This window comes from Melanotaenia boesemani, chromosome 21, assembly GCF_017639745.1.
Source record: "Melanotaenia boesemani isolate fMelBoe1 chromosome 21, fMelBoe1.pri, whole genome shotgun sequence".
In the NCBI taxonomy this organism is placed as follows: Eukaryota; Metazoa; Chordata; class Actinopteri; order Atheriniformes; family Melanotaeniidae; genus Melanotaenia; species Melanotaenia boesemani.
In genome coordinates this window covers 25,675,853-25,694,782 of record NC_055702.1, presented here as the reverse complement: position 1 = coordinate 25,694,782, position 18,930 = coordinate 25,675,853, and the positions used below count along the sequence as shown (strand labels likewise).

The following is an 18,930-nucleotide window of genomic DNA, read 5'->3' as shown; positions in this document are numbered from 1 at the left end:
ACATCACCCTGAAACTACTTTTTACACCGTGCTGAACATCACCCTGGAACTACTTTTTACACCGTGCTGAACATCACCCTGGAACTACTTTTTACACCGTGCTGAACACCACCCTGGATCTACTTTTTACATAATGCTGTACATCACCCTGGAACTACTTTTTACATAATGTTGAACATAACCCTGGACTACTTTTTACATAATGCTGAACATCACCCTGGAACTACTTTTTACACCGTGCTGAACACCACCCTGGAACTACTTTTTACACCACCCTGGAACTACTTTTTACACTGTGCTGAACATCACCCTGGAACTACTTTTTTAAATTTAACTTTAATTTTATTCAAGCTGTAGTTGATGGGGCTGGTGTAATGCTTATATTCTATTATCTTATAAAGTTGAGCTTTGTCTGCTTGTCCTTTTTCAACTCTTCAGTAAAAATTTCTGTTCATCTTTGCCATCTGTGTTCTTTATTTATTTCTTTGTTTCTCTCTTAATAAAAGTTCAAAAAGACAATTTAATTAACTGATGGTTTAACTGAAAAAGTAACTAGGACCTGATTACTGAACTTCCAGACTAATTAAGCAGTCAGAGTACTTGAACTAATCTGATATTAACACTTGATTTTTACCTTCTGTCTTCATATTTGTCCTCATCACTCATAATAAATGGTCTATTTAGACAGCAGTATCTGTCTTATCCTGCTTATTTCCTCTGACTTTGTTCCACATTGAGTTTAAGGCGTACTTCAGCCCACGATCATCACCTGCTTGATGGGACATCTCCTCCAGTTTCAGGGCCTTCACTTTATCTCCAGTTTCCTTCATCATCTCAATCAGGAAGTCCAAGGGGACATATGTGGACAGTGAATTAACATTCAGGGAAATTTTATTCAGATTCTCAATATGCCGGTAGGCTTCATTCAGCCACTTTACTTTGTCAGCTTCAAGGTTTTCTTTCTCTTTTTGAAGACTTTCCAAAAGGCTGGCCTGTTTTTCACAAGCTGCTTTCTTGCTTTCATATTTCTCTTTCATCTCCTTCTCAGTCTTTATAACCTTCTTTGTCTTGTTCACATATCTCCACTTTTCCTTCACATGAGCTGAGGCAAGACACTTCCCAGTACAAACAGTGCAGCGGCCATTTTTCATGACCTCACAGTGTTCTGGTGTCCAGGCTATTGTGCATCCAGGAAAGTGACAGTTCTCCTCACAGTGTGGACAAGTGACTGCTGCATTATAAAATAACAACATCCCCGTCCCACCATCAATGGCTTGTTTCTCTGTGTAGACCTCATCAACTTCTACAGTGAAGTTCTGGTTCATCTTCATCTCCTGCTCATTTTTCTTCAGTGCTCCTTGAGTCTGTTTGATTTTTGTCTGTTTAATCTCAGCTAGCTGGATTCTGTCCTGCAGGTTCTGGATGCAGGCTGTCAGTCGGATACGATCATTCAGAACTTCCAAAGTTTGCTTCAGTTTTTGAGGAGCAGTGTTTTCCAGAAAGGATGTGAACTCACGCATTCCTTTGTCTGATATTTTATATGTATTTTTAAGTAAATTCTTATCTTTCTCTGTTCTGGTATTATGTTGACAGTTATTAAACAGGAAGTGAACAGGCTCATTGTTTCCTTTTCTGGCACATTTGATTTTTGCAACTTTGAGAGCCTGGAGAGCATTTTCTGGTGATACTCCATCTGAGTGTGTGATGAGAACCACGATGTTTCTCTCCATGTCACTTCCAAACAAAGACATGACTGAGTTGAATATGTATATGAGGCGGTTGCTCAGTCGATTGTCACTCGCCTTGATTACCAGACCAACTGCATCTACTTCATGAACTCCATTGTTTGATCGAAACAAGTCAAATAACTTTTGACTCACGATGGCATCTTGTTCAATATTTTTGGTGTCTCCATATCCAGGAGTATCGATGATTGTCAGAGAGTAGGGCAGAGTTTTACCTCCAAACCCAAAGATCTTGTAGACGATCACATCAGGTGTCTGACTTTCTGTCTGACTTTTCATCTCCTCCTCTATTATCTGAAACCAGGATTCATCCTCCCACTTCACTCCCATGGTGAAGTTGGCCAGAGCGTTGATCAGAGTTGATTTTCCTGTTCCTGTTTCACCAACAAGTAAAATGGTTTTATTTGTTTTCTGCACATCTTTCTTACCAAATGTCACTGTTCTTAGAGGTCCAATGGTATCTTTGTCAGTAATCAGCTTGTAGAGAGTGGGAGATCCCTCCTTGATTACTTCACTTCTTGTGATGATCTTCTGGATGTTTGAATTCTCAGAACTTTGATTTCTGGGATGAAAAACAAAAGTGGAGTTTAATAGTCATGAAAACAATCTCTACTTCATATTTATTACAATTTAAATTTAGAAACTATTTAAATTAAAAGCTTTCAAATGATCGTTTATAAAGTGTCCCCAGTGTTTACAGTGTGTCCCCTAACGTTATATTTGGGTGTGGGGGTTATTATATTATTATATTATGTAGAATGCAAATGAAATGAAATGAATTCATTTAAATTCAAATCAGTAAAATAAAACTTTGATTTGTGCTCAGATAGCTGTATAATGTCCTAAAACTTAATAATATTGCCACACGTTTATCTGCCTGGACTGCAAATGTATTAAATGTATTTAGATTTATATTATATAGTGCTGGGATACCACAGAACCTAAGCATTTATTTGTGAATAAAAAGTGAACCCCTTCTTTTCCATTTAGTCACTTCCACCAACTTCAGCTAAGTCTTGTTCACACCACAACGCTGAGACAGTAAAACAGAAAGGTTTTGTTGTGTTCTGGTGTCTTGTTTCCACGGTAACACAGTTTTAGGTGGATAAAGCCACACAGATTTGACAACGGCCTCCAGGGTGAAATCTTTTCACTCCGCAAGGTTAACCCAAAAAAAGCACAACAACGGTGGACCTCCTGTCATATCTGTTGAAGCAGAACTTGTTTCTGGTGGAGTGTTAATGCCGTCAGCAAAGACGCAGAGGTTACATGCACCAGATTACTAGCGCTTGACGTGTAATGCTCTTGTTGTTGTGTTTTGAGGATGCAATGCAGACCTGGGTGTGTTGTTGCAAAGTTTCACTGCCAACTAGAGGCCTGGCGTGTGCACAACATCGTTACAGGTCCGCTTTGCGATTTTTATCCTGCATGAAGATAGTTTTCATTTTGCTGTTGTTTAAATGCTTTTTTTTTTTCAAAAACACAAAGGAAAAATATTTGCATTTTGCGTGGAAGCATTGTTGTGTAAACAGAACCTCTGTCTGTCTTCCGACCAGACCTCTGATGGGGTCCCACCTCTCCCTGCTTTGATGCTGGAAAAGGTTAGTGTCTACCCATCCCCCAGACTTCTAGAGACCCAGGAGGTCTCCTTTTCTCTAAGGTTTCCTAAAGGAAAAAGCCTGGTACCTTCAACTTGTTCTAAAAAACCTCCAGGTCAGCCTTTCAGAAGCAGATGTGCTTTTACTGTTCTGTTTTTCAGCAGCAGTTCAGAAACTTCCTCTGAATCAATGGAAAGTTTATCTTTTGGAGAGCTACTTAGATTAGCCTGCCTGGTATCCAGCCCTTAATGAGAAGAAGTGACCAATCTCCTTTTTATTTTTGTCCTGTCCAGTATCATGACAGCAGAATGATGGTCAGGCTGCCATATTGTCCTGAACAAATTTCCTTTGCCAAGAGGGGCCTTGTGGATATGAGGTTTCCCTTGAATCTTAAATGTTATTCTTTATTATTATTTTATGTTAGCTTTTTCTTTTTCAAATATGTTTCTTACCAATAATACTCATAACCACACGTAATTTGGTCCGTTTTAGTGAAGCTTAGCCTTCCTTTGCTTGACACAGAAAACAGCAATACCACTGGAAATCTCAGGGCCAGTGCTGAGCAGAATACCTGACATGAGACCAGCTAAATAAACAAACCAGAGAAGAAGAAGAGGAACAGGAAAGAAAGAAAAAAAGCAGAAGAAGAATAAAGACGAGGACAACAACTGTCAACTGAGTTTTTAAGGACAGGCTATGCGAGTGTTTAGGACGTGTTGGGCGGTTGGAAACAACTTTATGGCGGCGCATTACCGCAGCCAAACGGTGTCTGAAACTGACGTCGGCTCGAGTGAACTCCAGCACTACACACATAACACACACACTCACATACACTGAGGGAGCCCTGAGGGGGTCCTGCTGCCTGGCAGCAGTGGGCCTCACCACCACCTCATGGTTCCTTCCTGCCCCGTTGCCTGTTCTGGGCTCTGTGCTCTGTGGACCTGTCGGGCCTTTAGGACCTCGGGCTCCCCCTTGTCTCTCCCTAATGCTTCGGGGTGCGGCCTGGTCAATGCCCCCTTGCAAGCACACATTTCATCCTTGTTGCTTGGTCACACATGCATGTTTACGTTCACACCTGCATGCTCACAAACATGCTTGTCTCTCTATTCGCTTCCAACTACATGTTGCTGATGTTTATGTGTTTGTACGTCTCTATACAGGTATGTTTGATGACTGTTGTACCTTTTCATAGTTAAATTGTTTTTGTGAGTACTGATGTGATTTAGGCAGCCTAGACAACTTTTATTTCCACATTCCAATTCTGTCCTTTTCTTTCTTTCTTTTTCTCGTTTCCTCTGTCTCCCTGTCAGGTTTGGCACTAAGATATCAAGACTAAAGAAAATAAGATTACAATAAAAATAATAAAAATATTCCAAATATCAAGGGCATCCACGTATATAACATGTCTCCCTTGGTAGAGAAAATCTTTCTGGCAAAATATGGCACACAGACAGCGTTCTGTATGTTAGGATCCTGGACAGGACAGGGTTAAAAAAAAAAAAAGTCTGGGTGTCATCCTCGACAGTACATTGTCATTTCACTCTCACATCAGTAACGTATCGAACACCTTGTTCAGACATAAGAGTGTCCACATGTGCACTTGGCACCACGACACTCTAGGCCGCAGTTCGATGATCGACTTTGTAGTCGTGTCGTTGGACTTGCGGCCGCATGTTCTGGACATGGACAGAGAGGGGCAGAGCTGTCAACTGATCACCACCTGGTGGTGAGTTGGCTCAGACTGTGGGGGAGGATGCGGGTCAGGCCTGGCAGACCCAAGCGTGTTGTGAGGGTCTGCTGGGATCATCTGGCAGAGTCCCCTGTCAGGAAGAGTTTCAACTCCCATCTCCGGCAGAGCTTCAACCATGTTCCAGGTGAGGCGGGGGACACTGAGTCTGAATGGGCTGTGTTCCGTGCCTCTATTGTCGAGGCGGCCAGCCACAGCTGTGGCCGTAAGGTCGTCGGTGCCTGTTGTGGCGGTAACACCCAAACTCGTTGGTGGACACCGGCAGTAAGGGATGCCGTCAAGCTGAAGAAGGAGTCCTATTGGGCCTTTTTGGCCTGTGGGACTCTAGAGGCAGCTGATGGGTATCGGTGGGCTAAGCGGAGCGCAGCTTTGGTGGTCGCTAAGGCAAAAACTCTGGCATGGGAGGAGTTTGGAGAGGCCATGGAGAATGACTTCCGGACAGCTTCGACGAGAATCTGGTCCACGATCCGGCAGTTCAGGAGGGGAAAGCAGTGCTCCGTCAACACTGTGTACAGTGGGGATGGGGGGGGGCTGCTGATCTCGACTTGGGACGTTGTGAGGCGGTGGAAGGAACACTTCGAAGACCTCCTCAATCCCACCAACACGTCTTCCGATGAGGAAGCAGAGTCTGGGGTAGCTGGTGCTGGCTATCCTATCTCTGGGGCTGAGGTCGCTGAGGTGGTTAAAAAGCTCCTCGGTGGCAGGACCCCAGGGGTGGATGAGGTCCGCCCAGAGTTCCTTAAAGCTCTGGAAGCTGTAGGGCTGTCTTGGCTGACACCCCTCTGCAGCATCGCGTGGACATCGGGGACAGTTCCCCTGGACTGGCAGTCTGGGGTGGTGGTCCATCTCTTCAAAAAGGGGGACCGGAGGGTGTGCTCCAACTACAGGGGGATCACACTCCTCAGCTTCCCCGGTAAGGTCTATTCAGGGGTGCTGGAGAGGAGGGTCCGTCGGATAGTGAAACCTCGGATTGAGGAGGAGCAGTGTGGTTTTCGTCACGGTCTTGGAACAGTGGACCAGCTCTACACCCTCTTCAGGGTCTTTGAGGGGGCATGGGAGTTTGCCCAACCAATCTACATGTGCTTGGTGGAGAAGGCATTCGACCATGTCCCCCGGGAACTCCTGTGGGGGATACTCCGGGAGTATGGAGTGCCGGACCCACTTGTACGAGTTGTCCGGTCCCTGTACGACCCATGTCAGAGCTTGGTCCGCATTGCCGGCAGTAAATCAGAATCATTTCCAGTGCGGGTTGGACTCCGCCAAGGCTGCCCTTTGTCACCGATTCTGTTCATAACCTTTATGGACAGAATTTCTAGGCGCAGCTGAGGTGTTGAGTGGATCCGGTTTGGTGGCCTCAGGATTGGGTCTCTACTCTTTACAGGCAATGTGGTTCTGTTGGCTTCATCGGGCCGTGATCTTCAGCTCTCACTGGAGCGATTCGTAGCCGAGTATGAACCGGCTGGGATGGGAATCAGCACCTCCAAGTCCGAGACCATGGTCCTCAGCCGGAAAAGGGTGGAGTGCTCTCTCTGGGTCTGCAATAGTGTCCTGCCCCAAGTGGAGGAGTTCACGTATCTCGGGGTCTTGTTCATGAGTGAGGGAAGGATGAAGCGTGCCTCAGCAAGGTAAAGCGGTCGTCTTGTAACCTGAGGGTTGCCTGTTCAATCCTCGGCCAAGTCGAGTTCATGTCGAGGTGTCCTTGGGCAGGACACCGAACCCCTAATTGCTCCTGATGGGTCGTGGTTAGCGCCTTGCATGGCAGCTTCCACCATCAGTGTGTGAATGGGTGAATGTGATGTGTCATGTAAAGTGCTTTGGGTATCATCCCAGGTACAGAAAAGCGCTATATAAATACGGACCATTTACCATTTACCATCGACAGGCAGATCGGTGTTTGCAGTGATGCGGACTCTGCATCGGTCTGTCGTGGTGAAGAGGGAGCTGAGCCAAAAGGCAAAGCTCTCAATTTACCGGTCGATCTACGTTCCTACCCTCACCTATGGTCATGAGCAGTGGGTAGTGACCGAAAGAACAAGATAGCGAGTAGAAGCGGTAAAAATTTGTTTTCTCTGCAGGGTGGCCGGGCTCTCCCTTAGAGATAGGGTGAGAAGCTCGGTGATCTGGGAGGGGCTCAGAGTAGAGTCCCTGCTCCTCCACATTGAGAGTAGCCAGATGAGGTGGCTCGGGCATCTGGTTAGGATGCCTCCTGGACGCCTCCCTGGTGAGGTGTTCCGGGCACATCCCACCGGAAAGAGGCCCCGGGGAAGACCTAGGGCGTGCTGGATGGACTACATCTCTTGGCTGGCCTGGGAACGCCTCGGGATCCCTCCCGATGAGCTGGTGAATGTGGCCGGGGAGAGGGATGTCTGGGTTCCCCTGCTTAGGCAGTTGCCCCTGCGACCCAACTCCGGATAGGCGGCAGAAAATGGATGGATGGATGGACAGAAGACAGATACAGAGACGGACGGACAGTTTAATCCATCTTCTGCGTTGGTTCCGCGCATAATTTGGTCCGTTTTGAGGGAGCTTAGCTATCTTAAGGGGCTGTGCTGAGCAGAATAACTGACAGGAAACAGCAAAAGAAACAAACCAGAGAAAAAGAAGAGGATCAAGAAGGAAACAAAATAGCAGGAGAAGAATGAAGACAAGAAAGACTATCTGCAAGTTTTAAGGGTGTGCTGGGCGGTTGAAAACAACTTCATACCAGTGCATTACCACTGCCAAAGAGTGTCTGAAACTGATGTCGGCTCACGGGAATGAACTCTGACCTTAAACTGGAGTGTGATCTTCTCATCAAGACTGTTGGTAAAATTGTTTCCACCACAGTTCGTAGTCTACTTGGCGGTGAACGCTGGGCTGGTGCGCTGAGAGAGGGAAAGCAAACAGACCATCCAGTGAGCCAATGTACTGCAACATGGTGGATAATTTGCTGCCTTTCTTGCTGATTATACTGGACAAACTCTGGTAAAAATTATATTAGGTTTTAACAGTGGCGTGCACAGACATTTTGTAGGGCAGGTGCTCAGTTTTAAAATAAAGAGCACTTTGCAGAGCGTGTGGAACCGTCACCTATGTTTGATCATAGTGTGGAAAAAAAAAATAAAAATATTACAGGCTTGTATGTACTTTTCTTGAATTATGTTACTGTACATGAACCTGGTACTGATCTGACACTGCTCTCCTATCTTCCTCATCTTCCATGCTGGTAAATGGTCTACTGTGGGACAGTAGAGAGAATAGAGTGATGCATCTTTAATTTAGACATGCTTAGTGACAAGAGTCAATGCATTACACCACTATGACTAACACCAGTCTGCAACTGCCATAGTCGACCTCTAATGCTCCACAACTAGCTGTGTTCTGCAGACAAATTCTAATTATTTATTTATGATGGTCAACATTTCATTATTAGCCTACAATAAATACAAGATAACTGTGAATTCGGTAGGGCCCAACATGGAAACAACTTATATTTGTGGGGCTACAAGAATTCTTAGACTCTTGAAATACATCGACCAATGTCGTACTGAAATAAGCAACCCTGCCATTATAAGCACCTTTCCAGTCAGAAATGGGAGGGGGTGCATATTGTGGTAGAGAAGTATGTCAGAATATGCCAGAAGGCGCGAAGAAAGTCAAACCTACACTGCCTGAAGGCAGCTGCCTGCAGTTCTTCGCTGATTACAGTTCAAGTACAACGCAGAAACGTGAGAAATACAACGACATCCAGGCCTATATGAGCGGGGACTCAGTTCAGTTGGTGGATGACTGAGAACATTGCAAAAGTTCTGTAATGCTTCTTTCAGGACTTAAGATTTTGCTTATGTGTGGAGAATGTAAACCCAACTGTTAAGGACCACAACTTTTTTCCTCTAGACACAATACTTTCTCCCAAATAGATTATAGTTTAATTTCCACCATCCTTGTGCACTCTGTACACTCAGTAGAGTTCTAACCCAGACACACTCATATCTATTCTTAATTATGGCAACAGTAAAAACAAAGTTACAAGGTGGAGATTTAATCCCGTACACATTAATCACAATATTGTTTGTGTGGGGTGGAGAGATGGGGGGGACAATGCCCTAGTGGGCGTTGTCATGGCCACCTGTTGGCTCCGCCCCTCATCCTTATAACAGGGGAAGTTTCTGTAAAATGACTGAAGAAGAAACAAGTGATGGTGAAGGGTGAAGGATGAGATGTTAATCTCTTGTTGTTGATTCTAAGATGTTCTGTTTCATAGAGTTGGGCTTTTAAGAAATTACATGAGCTCATCTACATGTCCCTAATCAGAGGTGGATTCAGGTTTGTTAAAGATTTCCTCTTAATTCTAATTTAAAACCTTAAATCTTTTCTATGGTATGAATTTCATGAGCAGTGCTGCTATGAGCAAACAGTATTTAACTGGCTGTTGCTTGAAGAAAACCTGCCCGTCCAGATTCTTTGTCTAACCTCACCCCTATCCATCATATATCTGTTGACAGATCATGAGCATCCGGATCTGATCACGCATGATTAAACTGGATGGCTGTTGAACGTGTCTCCAGCTTTAAGGTCCTGGGCATCCACATCTCAGAGGACCTCTCCTGGTCCACCAACACCTCCAGCCTGGTCAAGAAGGTCCACAAACAGCTCTTTTTCCTGAGGACACTGAAGCGACACCTCCTGTCTTCAGCCATGTTGGTGAACTTCTACCACTGTGCGATTGAGAGCATCCTGACCAGCTGTGTCACAGTCTTGTACAGGAACTGCTCTGTCGCAGACAGCAAGATGCCACAACGGGTGGTGAAAACCGCCCAGCTCATCATAGGGACTCCACTTCCAGCAATTGAGGACATGCAGAGGGCACGCTGTCTGCGTCGAGGTCACAGCATCCTTAATGACTCCTCCCATCCTGCCCAAACACTGTTTGCTCCTTTGCCCTTCAGCAGGTGCTTCAGAAGCCTCCGGACCAGGACCAGCAGACTAAGGAACAGCGTTTTTTCCAAAGCTGTCTCCTTACTTAACTCTGCCCCTCACTGATCCCCCGCCCTACACATCACGACACACTCGTCATCCCCCCTCCCCCATCACTCCCCTGGTTATACACATACATGTCTTTCACTCATCTGTATAATATGTTCATAGTCTGTATGTATAGTTTAACTCTGTTCATTGCACCCTAACCTGTATCATCTGTATATTTATAGCAATCAATAATCTGTATATTATGTCTATACCATCCATATGATCAGTATTGTATGTTCATTGCATCTCAATCTGTGTATTTGTGGCCAGAGGTCTTTCTCCTCTCTCTGCGCCACTGATGAATCGGTGGCACCAAGCGAGTATTTAAACCCAGGTGGAACATACCTTGATCCCCCAAGGGAAAAAATTGGGAGGTAGTCGGCTAGAGCAGTTGTAGATCGGATCTGTGTATCACCTGTGTGTTCTTTTTTTTTTTCCTTTGGAGTGCGGTACTGAAGAGTCAGCCCATGTCTAGGGGTGGTGAACATGTCTAGGGGTGGTGAGGAAGGTTGGAGTAAAATTGGCAAGAGGAAAAATAAAAGGCAGACATGTGAAGATAGTTCACAGGAAAGTGAAATGGCCACACTAAACTACGGAAGGAAGAGCAGGGCATGGAGGAGGGGTATCGGGTGTTTGTTAGACTGTCTGAAGGTTCTGGGTTCTCTGCTTTTAACCCCCTTAAGCTGGCGAAAGAACTTAAAAAAGAGCTTGAGGAATTGCTGAATGTTTATGTTATGAGAAATGGGGTACTGGCTATGGTGTGCAAACTAGCTGAGCAGCAGACCAGGGCACTGAGGATCACGACTGAGTGTAGAGGGCTGCTCAGATGTAGAAGGTGTGGTAAAAATCCTGATGGGAGAAGCTGTGTAGATCCAGTGCAGTGTTGTAATTGTAGAGGGGGATCATCCAGCTTCTTTCAAAGGGTGCCTGCAATATTTTAAGGCGGAGAACATTGACAAAGTTAGGAAAGAACATAATGTCTCCTAAGCTGAAGCAGTTCAGCGTTTTGGGAGCCAGGCAGTCCTACATGAGACGTGACACTTGTGGTCCGCTGAAAATACTTACTACTTCTGGTGAGGATGACTCGCTGTTAGTCAGTAGAAAAGCCTTGTTAGCATTTATGGTTGAAGCATTGTGGAAAGTAAAAATGGTAGCAAAGAGAAAATCCGATGTGGCACAATAAATCACTTCGGCTGCTGAACGATTGCTTGGTTTGAGGGACGTCCCTCCTGAGGATGTCTTGAGATTTACTTATTCCCTTTGGATAAAAGCATCTGCTAAATGACTGTAGAATAGAATAGAATAGAATAGAATAGGATGGGGGTGGAGCCTGTGATAGTCAGGGTCTCTGGGCTGATGAAGATGGAGAAGAGATGTTGGGTGGAGTTGGGGTTTAGCTCGGCATTAGCCTTATGTTGATTTTGCTGCAATGAAATGCTAGGAGCCTTAATGTGGATTTATGGTCGTGTGGCGTCTCCGTCACCGCCATATGCTGGCCGTAGCTCCGCATAGGCTCGACGCGTACCTCTTCCAGACAGACACACACACAATCTCTCTCTCTCACACACACACGCACGCACACACACACACACACGCACACACACACACAAACACACACACAGTCACACAGAAAACCTTGAAAAGCTGAATTTGAAGGGCTTAGATTGGTTTTTGTTCACTATGTTGGACAGCAGGTTATGTAAGCTTAGCATAGAAAAGAAAAGCACATCAGCATCCAGCTCATACATCAGTATCTGCTGGCTCTGTGTACTACCAGACACGTTTACTTTCAGTGTCTAAAATATTCACTGCTTTATAATGTCCAGTATAACATGTGAGGTTCTGTTCTGTTAATCAGCTGCAGTGATTTGTACTAAAGTTGCTGCACCTCTAGTTCAATTTTTTATGTAGTTAATTATGAGTTGTTTCATCTGAAGGAATTAAGGCTCTGGTCTGGAGTTTGGTGGGTTGTTGAGGTTGTTCATGATTAGTCAGATTGAGCTCCTTTAGACTCCTGGCTGCCAGGGACTGTGAACTGTCCCTTGAATGGATTCATGTTATGTTGATGCATGTCTTTAGTATGTTAGTTATGTTGATTTTTACATAGCACATTATCTCAGAAGCAGCATTGCACACATTTTTTTTATTTAAGGCTGCTATCTTCTGGGCTGTTTGATTTGTCAATGCTGTTCATGTTTCCTCCTGACACAGTTTTTAAAAACTGTATCTTGTTGAGTTTTTATTATACAATGCTTATTCTGATTATTTTGAATTTTGCACCTGACAAAAACAAAACAAACTAAAAACAAAAAAACCTAAGGTGATGGTCTATGCAGCCAAAGAGAAACGATTAACGGTTGCCACAGAGCTTCAGTCTTTACACCTAAAAACCACCAACCAGGCCAGAAATCTGGGTCTAGAGAAGGAGTCAGACCATAACTTTGAGAAACATATTAAGGGAATCACAAAGTCAGCCTACTATCACCTTAAGAACATACACTACCGTTCAAAAGTTTGGGGTCACTTTGCCATGGGATTCAATAGGGAAGTGACCCCAAACTTTTGAACAGTAGTGTATCACGGGTAAAAGGTCTGATGTCTCAGTTAGGGCTGCTCGATTATGGGAAAATTGATCATCACAATTATTTTGATTGAAATTGAGATCTTGATTATTTAACACGATTGGGGGGGGTAATCCAGACTAGTTTCTTTCCACCAGGTCCACATAGCTATAGTTTGTCTCAGACCAGTAGCTATGTTCTGCCTAGTGTGATCTGGAAAAAGTGAGTCTGGAGACATTCTGCTTTCACGTTGAAATCTGTATCAATAAAATGTAGTGCAACATTTATCTACGGCTCTATGGTGCAGCTTGACCACAGGTCCGTAGCGTAGGGGAAACATTGGACTGTAGCTATGTCCTTCACAGCACCCTCACCACACTCATCATACAGGGCAGGAGAGACACTCCACTAACATGGAGACGAGATGGCAGTGATGCCGTTTGTCCAAAGTGTTTTTTAAATCCCGAGTTGTTCACTGTGTTAACTGAGAAAAAAGTTCTGTTTGTTTATGACGCTTGTGTCTCTGGGAGCTGGTTGATTATTTAGTTATTTAGTTAGCGACAAAAATGAAACATTTTTCTATTTTCTTGTGTTGTGTCGCGCCAGTGTGCATGTCTACGTGAACGAGTGCAACATTTCACATGCACGAATGTCGCCTGTTGCTTGGCTGGAGGAGGGCAGCGATTTTCGCCTCATCATGCAAGTTCCATAGATATGGATGGAGAGGGAGCGATGTCACCTCCCGCGTGCCCAGCCCTTAACTGCCGCGGTGTTTGCAACTCGTGCTGAATAAAACCAAAGCAGCTGGGATTAATGTAACAGTTTCTACATGGTCTACCTACAGTAAAACATCAGTCAGCTGATTCAGCACTCTGCTGCTCGAGTCCTCACTAAGACCAAGAAAGTGGACCACATAGGTCCAGCTCTGAGGTCTTTACACTGGCTGCCTGTTCATCAGAGGATAGACTTTAAAGTTCTGCTGCTGGTCTATAAAACTCTGAATGGTTAGGACCAACATACTACCAGAACCCTCAGGTCATCTGGATCCTGTTTCTTATCAGTCCCCAGAGTCAGAACCCGACATGGAGAAGCTGCATTCAGCTTCTATGCTCCACATGTCTGGAACAAACTCCCAGAAAGCCTCAGATCAGCTGAAACACTTTAGATCCAGGTTAAAGACCCACCTGTTCTTTGCTGCATGGAACTAGTTTTTATTTAGAGTCCAGGTCTGGATCTGGTTCTTTAAGCTGGAATCTTTAAACTCAGTCATGTTTTAATATTGTCTTTCCCCACCTTTAACTTTATTTCTTGCATTTTATCTATTTTATTTTAGCCTTTTCTTTCTGCTATTATCTAATTCATGCCATTTCTTTTAATCTTTGTTTTTTAATGCACTTGTATTGCTTTCTGCTCCCTGCTGTAATGTTTTGTGTAAAGCACTTTGAATTGTCTTGTACATGAAATGTGCTATACAAAAAAACAAACAAAAAAAAAAACAAAAAAAAACCCAACACTAAAACTAATAAAAACTAAAAAATCAGCTCTAAAAACTAATTAAAACTAACTGAATTTGAAAACAAAACGTTTAAAAGAAATAAAAACTAAAACTAATGAAAAAATCCAAAACTATTATAACCTTGGTTGGAGCTTGCCTTGGTTGGGAGATGGGATGTGCTGGAGCATAGCACAATTGGAAGTGATCATGCTCCGACAATCAGTAGGTTTGGCAGACGGCTTATTGAGGAACTGGTGGAGCCTCCAACAAGATTTTACTATCGGAGGGCAAATGAATACATGGAGGGCTGTTGACAGGGAGTTGTGTACTATAGACAGTATGTGGCTCAACAGAATAAGTCCCTTACTTCCGCTGTATGGTCAGCTGCAGATAGGTTATTCCCAAGAAGAAAGTCTGTGGTAGTTCCCTGGTGAAATCAGCATTGTAATATGGCAGTTCAGGCTAGGAATAGAGCTTATAGGAAATTAAAGAAGTACAGATACAGATCACTGTGTTACCAAATACAGGAGATTGAGAGCTAAAGCCAGATGTATCATTAAAGACCCAAAGAAGCAAGGGTGGAGGTCCTATTTAGACTTGAGAATGCTTGCTAGAGTTCTCTGGAATTTGGTGCGTAAAATGACTGGAACATACAAACAGATGTTAGTTCCTGTCCTCCAGTGTGAGACTGGACAAGCAGTGAGTAAAAAGGATAAGGCCAGTGTGTTGGTAAGACAGTTCCAAAAGGTGCATTACTCTAGTAACTCAACTGCAGAAAGTAGGAGCAGCGAGGGGATTGTGGCATAGAACCTGGTTAAGCTGGAGTTCAGTATGGATACCTCAGGCTTGATTAATGTTTTCTTCTCGCTGGATAAATTAAAAAGAGCAATAAAGCAGTGGAAAGATACCTCCTGGGTTAGGCTGTCAGCTGTTCAAACAAGCGGGCGATCTCTTTTTGGAAGAACTTTTGGTTCTGTGTAACATGGTGTGGGCAGATGGCTGTCTACCAAAAGAATGGAAGCATGCCACTATCATCCCGATTGTTAAACCGGGGGAAAAGGCTAATGAACTGAGTTTTTATAGACCGATAGCGCTGACCTCGGTTATGTGTAAAAGTAATGAAGCACATGGTCACACACAGGTTAGTTCAGACATTGGAGAAGAGTGAGTATTTTGTACCTTATAAAAGTGGGTTTAGGCAGGGTCGATTGACCATGGATGCTGTCTTGAGGCTGGATGTGGATATCAGAAGAGCTTTGGCCAACAGAGAGGGGGTTGTTGCAAAGTTCTTGGATATTGAGAGGGCTTATGACATGCTCTGGAGGGAAGGGCTGTGGATTGCACTGTTTGATGGTGGGATTCGTGAGAGGATGTTTAATTGGATCAAAGGCAATACAAGTGAGGGTGGGAAAGGTACTTTCTGAGGAGGTAAAGGCTGAAAATGGTACCCCTCCAATAAAGTGTTATTAGCCCTATGTTGTTTAATGTTCTGGTAAATGGTATGTTCAGTGGTGTAGGGACAGGGTTTGGGTTACCTTTTTTTTGTTGATGATGGTGCCATCAGGAAAAGGGGTAGGAATCTGACATTAAAATCTCTACTGACAAGTCTAGGTTCATGGTGTTTGGGCATAAGTCTATTCAGGATGTAGGTTTGAGGATTCATGGCATGGATCTTAAGAGAGTTAAGCAGATCAAACTTTTGGGAATGTGGCTTGATGAGAGATTAACTTGGAAGGCTTCACACACTTCACACAAAGTTTCATAACTTTGTGTGAAGTGTGGAAGAATTATTAATGTCTTTTGATGTCTAGCAGTATCTGACTGGGGAGCTAGTACTGAGGTACTGCTGATGATATACAGGGCCAACATTAGATTCATCTTAGATTATGGCTGTGCAGCGTATGGGTCGGATGCTCCGTCTGTGTTAAAGAAGCTGGATGTAATTCAGTCAAAGGCTTTAAGAGCGTGCAGCGAAGCTTTTATTACCACACCGATTTCAGGGCTGTTGGTGGAAATGGGAGAACTCCTGTTAAGCCTTAGAAGGTGTAAGTTGGGTTTACAGTATCTCATGAAAATTAGAGGACAGACAGAGACTGATCCGGTTAAGTCTCTGTGGAGTTAGTACTGGGAGTTCCTGAGTCCTGCTAAGAAAGCCTGTACTAACTTTGGAGAACAGCTGAAGGGTGTTGCTAAGGAAGCTGGTGGATGTGCGTCCTCCAGTTTGCTGGTCCACTGCTCCATCCTGGCTGGGGCCAGTTCCTGTTGTTGATTTGCATCTACTCCGCGGCTACAGGAGAGCTAATTCAGGGGATGTGTTAGAACGGACTCATTCACAGCTGGAGCGGTGCTGGAAAGGGCACTAACTGATTTTTACAGATGGATCGAAGGATCCAGAAAGTAATAAAGCAGCTTTTAGTTTTTTTTATACCTGGAAAAGGAGTTGGAAAGGGGCTTAGACTCCCTGGTTGTATGTTCATTTTTACTGCAGAGTTGATCGCGATTTTAAGGGCAGTCTTGTGGATTGAGGAAAATCAACAGTGTCAATCAGTCATCTGTAGCGACTTGGCTGCAGCGTTACAATTCAGGAACAATAATTTAAGTTTAATTTAATCATACTTTTGGAAATGTGTCAATCACTGTACAGAGAAATTGGGCTCGACACACGGGAGGCGACCAACGACAGCAACGGCAGCAATCAGAAAAAAAAATACTGTTATTACTTCAACTCACCAGCTGGTGAGGTACCATAGCAACATCATATAGTATAGATGGGCAGACACATTGTTTTTTTGTTGTGTGTGTGGTTTTTTTTGTTTGTTTTTTTTTTCCTCTGGTATGGATAATATCTTGAGGACTTTTAATTGCTATGTTATATGGGAAAAGTGATGCCACATTATCAGTTAAAAGAGTCATTATTATATGTTTACATAAGTTTAATAAGTCTCATTAGCTATTGTTGTAAAATTTATCTAACCAATGGAATACCTTTACATGGTTTATTTTATGTTTACCCTTTACGTAATATTAATTAAATGAACACATTTGTACGTTATACTTGCATACATGTTATTTAACTGAAAATTTATCACATTTATCATAAAAGTTAATATTGATCATTACATACAGTAAGGTATGCATAAACTAAACAAAATTTGCAATGCTAATATAAAGTAGCTTACAAAAACTCAAGATAAGAAACTTACCGGACAAGTGTACCCTGGTGCCAACAAGTTCCCATGCGGCTGCCGTTTTATTCACATCTCTATAGTTATTAAGTGAAGCATCATAAAGTATCGGAAAATCAGACACAGCTAATATGATCTGTTCCTCCATGTTGTAACGGGTTGCAGATGGCACTGTCTAGCCTGCTTCCATTGGTCAGTCAATGAAAACCTCTCTGGTTGGCTGTAGTGCCAGGCAACAGCGACAAAAATGGAACAGTTTTCTATTTTCTTGTGTCGCGTTGCAAGCCATGTGTGCACGTCTAAGTAAACGAGCACAACATTTCACATGCACGAATGTCGCCTGTTGCTTGGCTGGAGGAGGGCAGCAATTTTTGCCCCAATATGCAGGTTCCATAGAAAATGAATGGAGAAGGAGCGAAGTCGCCTCCCGTGTGTCGAGCCCATTAACCGAGCAGGATGTCAGGTGGAAGAAGGAGTATGTTTAGAGAGCTGGGAGCACTCGGAATAACAGTTTTTAGTATACAGACACTGCTGCAGCTGGATGGTTGGGATTAAACGCCAAAGACGTGTCTAGTCTGATAAATCCAAAGAACAAGAATAAGAATAACCTTGATCCCTCTTTTCCTGCACTTGGTACAGCAAGTGTGTGAGGGATCGCGCCGCTCGGCCCCCTTCGTCTCCTCTGGGGCTGTGCTGACGCTGTACCGTTAGCATGTATGAGTTTCACTGTTAAGCTACGCAAATGAACCAGCATTATTGTATATTACAATAAATGTATTTGTTTTACTTCTAGCAGTGTTGGATACTGGGATGCCAAAAAGAAGGGGTAAAGGGGAAGGATTCTAGGGGCCCATGATTGACAGGGGCCCAGAAGGGTCAATGCAATTGTCATACTAACAAAATAATCTAATACTTAATGATAAACTTACAATCACATTAACATTTTAGTTACAATGCAATGGTATCATTAACTTTCTTTGTTTTGGAAATATTTCTGAACACCCCCCCCCCCCCCCCCCCCCCCCCATCTATATTTCCCTTAAATGGTTCAGTCCACCTGCTCCATCAGCTGCAACAGACAGACAGCGAGTGGACGGTAAGACGGTAGGATGCCTCAAAAATCGGGAAGTTTAAAAGGAAAAGAGAAAAGCTGAGACTGGAGAGAAAACAGAGGCAGTTCTTTCAGGTGAGGTGGGTCAGTTAGTTTGTCTGATGGAAAGTTGTGGAACATCAGCTTGTTGTCTCTTCTAAACTTTGTTCCCATATTAGCTCATATTTCTGAAGAAAACTACGGATTTTATTCATTTCACTGTTGTTTTAATCAAATAATCAAGGCAGGAAAACGATTAGAAAGCTGCCCTGCTAAAAAAAATCATGCATGTTCTGAACAGATACAAGAGCAGCCGAAGCAGATGCTGCCAGACCCCCCCTCCCCACCTGAACCTGTCCAGGTAGCCCCTGAGGAAGGAAATGAGCAGCTGAGCGTTGGATTAATTGATTATTGTGAAGAAAAACATTATATAATAGTAAAAAAAATTGTTCTGAATTATTAATAGTAAATAAAAATGTTTGTATTTATTTGAGACTGATTT

At 43.7% G+C, this 18,930-nt stretch overlaps 1 protein-coding gene across 5 annotated transcripts in view; it reads right to left on the bottom strand.

Annotated features, from left to right (window-relative positions):
• Window positions 1–18,930, bottom strand: part of LOC121632103 — a 37,941-nt gene continuing 19,011 nt past the window's right edge. For 3 of the 5 annotated variants that reach the window (XM_041973288.1, XM_041973287.1, XM_041973289.1), the window contains exons 7-8: window positions 7,859–7,954; window positions 1–2,307 (exon numbers count right to left, since the gene is read on the bottom strand). In XM_041973288.1, coding sequence (XP_041829222.1) covers window positions 681–2,307; window positions 7,859–7,954 — 1,723 coding nt within the window. In that variant the 3' untranslated portion in view covers window positions 1–680. The remainder of the gene's footprint in view (window positions 2,308–7,858; window positions 7,955–18,930) is intronic. The other 2 variants (XM_041973290.1, XM_041973291.1) reach the window with 1 other exon arrangement.